Below are 7,949 nucleotides of genomic sequence, written 5' to 3'. Positions count from 1 at the left end.
CCTTTGCAGAAGTCGCGGGGGATGTGGGAGGGGGGGGCGGGGAGCAAGAAAAGAAAAGGGGGAGATGAGGCCGAACCCTCCGGTCACATCTAGAAGGCGCTCGGGCTCCGAGGCTGTGCCGTTCCCCCGCAGCCCTTTACACCCCATAAACAGTAACAGCCCTCATTTTCTTTTATGGCGCTCCGGCTCCTCGCTTGCCTGGGCCCTGCCTCTGCCAGGACTTGTGCTCGGGGAGGGGCGCGCGGATCAGGGCCCAGCACCCCCGGGCCTCCTGCCCAACAGGAGGTGGGGGTGCAGGGGCGCAGGCCTTCGTCTTCCGAGAGCTTGCGAGCTCCCAAACATCTGTTCCCGAAGCCACGTTGTTGGGGCGATCGGGCTCCCATTTCCCTCCTCGGAGACTCTTTAGAAAGCAGGCCCTCAGCTCGTGGTCCCGCTGCCCCCACGCCCCCCCACCCCCCACCAGGGAAGGTCCAGCAGTCTCCGTTTGGGCAATTCTTGGGGCGCCAAGATGGAAGAATGGTGCTGGCCAGCGATACCCCAGATGCCAGCCCAGTTCCTCAGAGACCTCCTGGCCTTCTGGCAAATGGACACAAAGTGGGGGACCCGGCCTCGCCGCCCCCTGTTCCCCGGCTTTTCTCCGCCTTCCTCCTTTATTCCACTGTTGGGGCTGCTGAGCAGCCGGCCTGTGCGAGCCCTCAGGCCAGCCCGTGGCTCTGCCGTAGGTTCCAGCTCCCCAAAGCCCCGCAGAACAAAATGGAGGTTCTGTCCTCTTCCACCCACAGGGCCCCACCCAGAGACTATCAAGGCCTCCGTGCCCCAGGAGAAGATGCAAAGAGCTGACCCACAAAAATAAAATAAAATAATCAATATATTTTATTTGGCAAAAAGTTAAATATCTCAACACAACAATTTGGTCAGTAGGCCTCGAGGTAACTATTGCAAAATATACAGTGTATGTTCAGCCCCCAACGGAAACCCCAGATTCGTCAAGAATACAAATCTCCCGTAGCCCACTGGCAGTTTCACAATGCATAATTTATTATCAATAAAATTAGCTCCATTACAGTATCACTTTCCCCCAGTTAAAATTAAACATAAACCATAGGTAGTCACCTTCTGCACATACATATAGCTCCGAATTTCCTCCCTGTTTGTCTGGTGCAAACACAGTACTCAAGCTGGTCTGATTGCTTTTTCTTTCATATGTGGATTATATACACTGGACCAGACAGGTCTATAGAGCATGTAGAAACTAAAATGCCTGGATTTCAAAAGTGGAGAAAACCATGAATCTATGCATCCCAGAGAACCCTTTCTTTAAAAAAAAATTATTTCACTGAGAAATCCTTACAGCTAATTTACAATCAAAGGCTAACAGCCTAGTTATACAGAAGACGTATTCCACTACAGAGCTATACTCTATGCAATTGTCTCCCCCTCATAAACAACCTGAGTTCAAATTGAATTCTATCTTTCACAATCACAACGGGTGCGTCACCCAGCACAGAAGTTTGAGTCACAAAAACATAATTACCACAATAAAACACAGTGTTCAAGTATCGGGCAGATCGCTCTGCCGAACAAAGAGAAAATTAAATTAACTACACAGACTAAAATCTATACAGCCCGCAGTCAACAGTTGTGCATTATAAAAAGGTAGTTGTTTTTTTTTTTGTTTGTTTGTTTGTTTTAAGTCAGGAACAGGTAGATTTTATAAAATATATACAAGGTAGCGTGCACACAGCCATCAGCGCTAATGCCCCCTTCTTCTTTTTATTTATTTATTTGTTTGTCTTATCAGAAAATGGAAAGCTTACAATACCTCCTCCATGAAAGCGGCAGGCCAAGGAGCCAGCCTGAGAAAGGTTTGCCAGGGGGAGAGATGAGGCCTGGAGTTTGGCCGCTTTGTGCGGGGGTGCTGGAGGCTTGGGTGGTATGGGGGTGGGAGAAGGGGACAGGCAGTCCTTTCTCTTGCCCTCTCGTTCCATCTGCTTTCCGAAATGAACTCAAGTAGCATCACTCGTCTTTTGCTCGGTCCTTGTTGATTTTCTTCATTTTCATCCTGCGGTTCTGGAACCAGATCTTGACCTGCCTTTCAGTCAAGTTGAGCAGTCGGGCCACCTCGTACCTGCGGTCCCTGGTGAGGTACATGTTGAACAGAAACTCTTTCTCCAGTTCCAGCGTTTGATGTTTAGTATAGGGGCAGCGCTTCTTCCGCGTGGAGCGAGCGTGGAGCCAGTTGGCAGCCGGGTTGCCTGCGGGGGTTGGGGGGGAGAGAATGGGGATTTTAGTATAGGGGCAGCGCTTCTGGAGCGAGGAGCGAGCGTGGAGCCAGTTGGCAGCCGGGTTGCCTGCGGGGGTTGGGGGGGGAGAGAAATGGGATTTAGAAGGAGAAGCACACCCCCCCACCACCACCTGGGCTGGGGGCTGGGGGATCTCCTGGGGCCTCCGGCCACCGGCCACCGTGCAGGATGCTGCTGAATTGGTTAGGGAAGGCGGCAGAGCCTGGGACACAATGGACCCCTGGCAGACAGAAGCGGAGACGGTCACTTACAATTGCGCGCAGTAAAATCTCCGCTCCCCTCCCCTCGGAGGCCCTCCTTTCTCCTCCTCGGTGCTCCTGTTCTTTCCTCTCCCCACCCACTTTCAGAACATTGTGTGATGAGTGAAATTGGAAAACAGATCTCCTTCTTGCCAGGCAGGGGGAAACCATGCTGCCCTGTATTCGCGTGGCAAGATTAATATTCTCTGCTCCCTCGCAATAACTCTGTGTCCTCCCTTCCCCACCTTTCCTTCTGCTCTCCCCACTCCTTGTTTGACCCTGGAAGGCCGTGGGAGCGCGCAGGCCTATATTCGGCCCCTAGAAGCCCTAAGGCGGTTGGTCACTTCTCCAGTTTATTAGAATAATCTGGCCTGGGGGCCCTCATGGCCCGGTAGCTTGCAGCCTCATCTTGGGCAGGATTTACACCGCCACCGGCTGACGACAAGAAGTGGAGGGAATCGGCCGTCTTCCCCAGCATCCGGGCGCAGGCAGGCAGCCACCGCTCGGGGATAATTTAGTCACAAAAGACTCTGCGACGCTGCTTTCGAAGAACGGCCCAAAGGATCTCGGTCCTGGTCCGGGGCAGCAGGGAGAGGGTGGCCGGTCTTGGCGCTGCCCGCAGCACCCGCCCCGCCCCCTCTCTCGGTAGCAGCCACCTCCTCCCCCCAGCCCAGCGGGCCGCTTGTCAAAGCGCTGTGCTGTGGACTTGGGGCCTCCGTCCGAGGCATCCCAAACAGCAACTTCTGGCTCCGGGCCTCTGCTCGGGAGGCTCCCAGGCGTGCAAAGGCGGGCTCCAGAGAAAGCTGGCGGGCTGGCAGATCCGGGTGGCCAGCGTGGAGGCGGCAGCCAGTTTGGAGGGAGGAGACACTTACTGGGATCGATGGGGGGCTTGTCTCCGCTGCTCTCATTCTCAGCATTGTTTTCGGAGAAGGCGCCTTCGCTGGGCTGTTTTTCTCTATCAACTGGAGGAGAACCACAAGCATAGTCAGTCAGGGACAAAGTGTGAGTGTCAAGCGTGGGACAGTCACCCCTTCTGGCCGACAGCGGTTCAGGTTTAATGCCGTAAGGCCGGCTGGAGGGCAAGCCCGCGAAGGAGAGCGCACCAGGCGTGGGCTCCAGCCAGGAGCGCATGTACCTGCCATCCGGCGCCGCCGCCGTCACGGGCGCCTGGGGGTGCACATAGGGGTGGTGGTGATGATGGTGATAGACCGCGGGCACCGTGTTGGCGCCCGCAGCGTGCACCGGGTTCCAGGAGGCGCCGAATACCGCCGCCTTGGACTGGAAGCTGCATGGGCTGAAGTCGGGGCCCCCGGAGCATAGCGCCCCGCACCTAGCTCGTCCGAGGCGTCAGCGCCCAGCAGGAAGGAGTCCACATAGTAGTTGCCCAGGGCCCCCGTGGTGGCCATCGCCGCACCCCGCGCCCTGCCGGCCGGCCTGACCCGTGGAAATTATGAAACTGCAGATTTCATGTAACAACTTGGTGGCACCGGGGAGGGAAGTACAGTCACCTAATAAGTTGCCGGCGCCCGCGCCCCCATTGGCCACGCGCGTCACGTGGCCGCCCAGCAGAACAATAACGCGTAAATCACTCCGCACGCTATTAATGGCCCGGTGTTTTGCAGTCATAATTTTTATAGCAAAAGCCATATGTTTTTATGCAAAGAGATCGCAGCGCTCAACGATCGGGTTTGTTTTAATTGTGGCCAACGAAGATTAAAAGATCAAATCTGGCCTTGCGTCTGGACTCCCTCCCCTTCGCGCCGCCACCACCAGACACACACTTCTTCAGCGGACTATTTTATATCACAATTAATCACGCCGCCATCAGCCCGGCGCGGGCCCCGCGTGCGAGTGCGGCCGGCAGAGCCCCCCGACATAAAATTAGACAATAATTGAAGCCATAAAAAAGCAGCCAAATCGCATTCTCGCTCTACTGTATTTAAATCTATATTTATATTTCATAAGGAGTTATTGTTTCAGAAGCCACACAGGCTGGTGGGAAGTTGGGAACGACCAACAGATTCGTTTACCTCGCCGTGGCTCCCAGTTGTAAAAATTTACGAGGACTTGGAAAGGTTAAATTAGACTGTTGTGTTTGGTTGGCGGGCTCCCTGTAAATAATCCCCCGCAGTCCCCGGAGATGCGAGTTTACCCGGGACGGCTTCAGAAAGTCAAATTCAACGCAGTAGCCGTCCCAAACGGAGCCGCCACGGGCCCTGCCGGGCGCGCTGGCCAGGGACAGGCCGCCCGGAGGACACAGCCTATGGAGGGCCCCTGGGGTCGGCCTGACCGGATCGCAGGGTGTCCAGGCAGCTCCCAATGTACCGCTGAGTCTCCAGCGAGCTTCCGACCAGGGAGCAGCCAGCCAGCGCTGAGCCCAGTGTTTGGGGGCCTTCTGGGGCCGCGCGTTCCATGACCCCCCCTTCCCTTGGACACAGCTGGCGCCCCAGCCCCGTGCTCCGACCTCCGAGGCTCTAATGCTGAGTTCTGCTAGTCGCACTCCCCTAACCCGAGCTGCAAAAAAAAAACCCTACGAGGCAGCATAACAGGCGAATTCGGCCTAAGAGACCTGGTGGCTCAGGCCTCCGGGCCCAGTATGAATCCTTCAGGCCCCCTCCTTCTGTCCTTCCTTCCTTCCTCCCTCCCTGGCCACTGCCCCTGGCGGGCCCGCCTGGCTAACCCACGCGGCCGGGCGGCTCAGCGGAGTTACAAGACCCAACGTGAGGTGGCCACAGCTCAAGGCCAGGGCCAGAAATTAAACCGAGGAGGGGCATGGGGCATTGACTTTAATCCCATCCCTCAGCTTGACCAAATTGAGGAGGGTGCTTCTCACCCCCCCAGAGCCTTTCAGGGGTAAATTAAACGGCCTCGGCCTCTTTGTTAATTGGAAGGAAGAAAAAAACCCACCAAATACAAATGGAAAGCAGCGACTCCTAAAAAAACGGGGTAATTAAATTCACGTGTGAACACTGTGCCTGCAAGAGTGTGTTTCTCATTAGCCCACTTCCCTGGCGGCGAGGGCGGGCGGGTGGACTGGGCTGCTTCCATCTCTTGTTTTTTTGCCTTCAATCTCCCCAACAGTCCCAGTAACCCCTCCCCAAACCCTGATACACCCCTATCCCTCAATGGGGACCTTCAAATGTCAGGCTCTCCCCCCAGCTGAAAAGCCACAGGGAGACCAACCGGGTTCCCCTCCGGAAGAAGGAAGAGGGAAGTGACCAACACAATAAACTCCTACCACTGGCCAGGGGGTCCTGGCCACCTCAGTTCCCTCCCGCACTAATATTTGTCCTTCCCGTATAAAGTCCTCCGGGCTATTCCCATCCCCTCCACAGCCCAAGGTGTCCCAAATATCCTGCAGTTTGGGGAACCTCTGAGATTTTCATTAAGAAAATTAACCCGGAGGAAACCTTCGCTCCTAATTGTAATTGTCTGCAAACGGGCTGCCTTTTCCACTTTTTTTGTACCCAGAGAAGACATGAATTATTTATAGTATTTTTTAAATAGAAAGGCCGTCCTTTAAATAGCCTTAGCCCCCCCAAATTGGACAGCTACTAAGTAATTAGCAGGGCTTGAGTGTTAACTGATCCTCACTGGTGCCTAAAATGGGGGGCAGGATCCCAAAACCAAAAGTATCCCTCCTCAGCCCAGAGGTTTGAGGAGAGACCATTCAGGTTTTTGTGTCTGCTTTCATTTTGGAAGTAAAAGGGGTTGTGTGTGCATAAAGAAAGAATAAATGGGAGTGGTTACAAACTGTATTTTTTTGCCCAGAGTTCTAAAACCTTGGCCTCCAAAACAAATCCAATACTCGGGTCGTGAAAATGACAGAGGAGTTGAGGGTAACACCGTGTGAGCCTTTCAGATAACAGGACCCAGAACCGGGGCTAAGAAGTGAAAACAGTGCCTGGGCCCAAAGCTGAGCAGTACTGCTGGATGGAAGCAGTCTGAAGGCCCCACGTGCGGTGCGAGTGGGGGGCTGGAGAGGGATGGAGGTTGTTTTTAGCTCCCAGTAAAAATGAGACTCCTCCGACTGGCTTCCAGCACAACTTGGAATACGGACTCAACTTTGTATTCCAATGGTTCAGGAATTTAGAATTCCTTTCCCCTATTATTTGAAACACGGTTGCTAGAAGGGTCCCTTTCTCCAGCGGTCTTCTGCACAAGGATGCCATACCCAACATCCCCTGACTCTGAACCTGATAGAAGCTACTGGCAAGCAAGCAGCCAGTCTTTGCCCTGGCGAGGCCCCCTTATCGCGGTTAAAGCCGGAGCTGAGACCTGCAGGGCCCGAGAGCCCAGGAAGCTTCCGGAGAGTGCCCTCCAAGAGCCTGGCTGGGCCTCAGCCCAGGTCCCAGCCTCCGGCCTCGAGGGAAGCTGGCGAAGGCCTCCTTGCAAAAACCTCGGGAATGCTCCCCCATCGGATCGCCCAGGCTGCTGTTGCTGACCGATGGAGTAGGAACGCAAGGCCGCCGCCATCCGGTCGTGATCATAACCGAGGCCGTGTCTGCGCTCAGATCCACAGCCCGAGACAGACGCCCCAGCGAACCCTTCCTTGTCAGAACACGATCTCTACTTGAGTGCACAGAGAGGGTAAAAAAAATAAGACAGCCTCCACCCTGACTCTTCCCAAGCCAGCCCTAGGTCCCTCCAGAAGGAAGAGCTGGGGAGTAGAGGAAATGGAGATAGGGAGGGAAATGGACAGAGAGATCAAAGAAAATAAACAAAATTGAAGAAAAGGGAAGGAAAGAAGGGACGAAGTAAAGAAAAGAGGGTAGAGAAGAAAGAGGAAAGAGGGAAGGAAAGAAAGAGGGAAGGAAAGAGTCCACGGCGACTCCTGGGAGCGGAAAGCGGCTACAAGAGAGAAGGGTAAGTGACAAGGCCAGGATGCCAGCCCCCGTCTGCCTTGTCCGTTCTAGTTGGTCCGGAGTGTTCACTGGCAAAGGGATCTTTTCTTATTTCCTGCCCTGGATTGGGGCTGATGCTGCCCTGGCTTTGCAGGAGAATAGCGGGGTCCCTGGCCAGGCACGGGCCAGGAGCCGGAGAAGCTCGGGATGGAAGTGTGCGCCCCTGACCTTGAATGGCCCCGGGCCCAGAATTCCTACCACGCCCCCGGCGTCCGCTAAGGCTCAGCTAACCTGACCGTACCTGCAGGGGCCAGGTGGAGATGGGGGTGAGGCCAGCAGCCTGCCAGAGCTCTGAGAAGGAAGCAGGGACGAGGTTCTTGCGCGGGGAAAGCCGAGGTTGCCACCACAGGCCTGGCACGACCGGAGCCTGGATGCCCCGCCCGGCCCGGCCTCCGCGCGCACAGGTACCTGGAGACGATTTCAACTGAAGTAATGAAGGCAGTGTCGTGCTGTCGAGAGAAAGGTGGATCCCAACAACAGGAAACTACCTAAATCACCGACCA

General features: G+C 55.2%; 1 protein-coding gene across 1 annotated transcript; it reads right to left on the bottom strand.

The window, feature by feature from the left end:
- Positions 1–850: 850 nt before the first annotated feature.
- On the bottom strand, positions 851–4,563 carry HOXA9 (homeobox A9). Its single transcript, XM_005862961.2, is given in 3 exon segments — positions 851–2,255; positions 3,415–3,849; positions 3,852–4,563. Coding segments are annotated over 3 exon segments (771 nt in total). The 5' UTR covers positions 3,949–4,563; the 3' UTR covers positions 851–2,016.
- Positions 4,564–7,949: the final 3,386 nt, after the last annotated feature.

This window comes from Myotis brandtii, unplaced genomic scaffold (genome assembly GCF_000412655.1).
Source record: "Myotis brandtii unplaced genomic scaffold, ASM41265v1 scaffold17, whole genome shotgun sequence".
NCBI lineage: Eukaryota > Metazoa > Chordata > Mammalia > Chiroptera > Vespertilionidae > Myotis > Myotis brandtii.
Note: the sequence above shows the minus strand (reverse complement) of the source record. Positions and strands in the feature narration are given on the sequence as shown.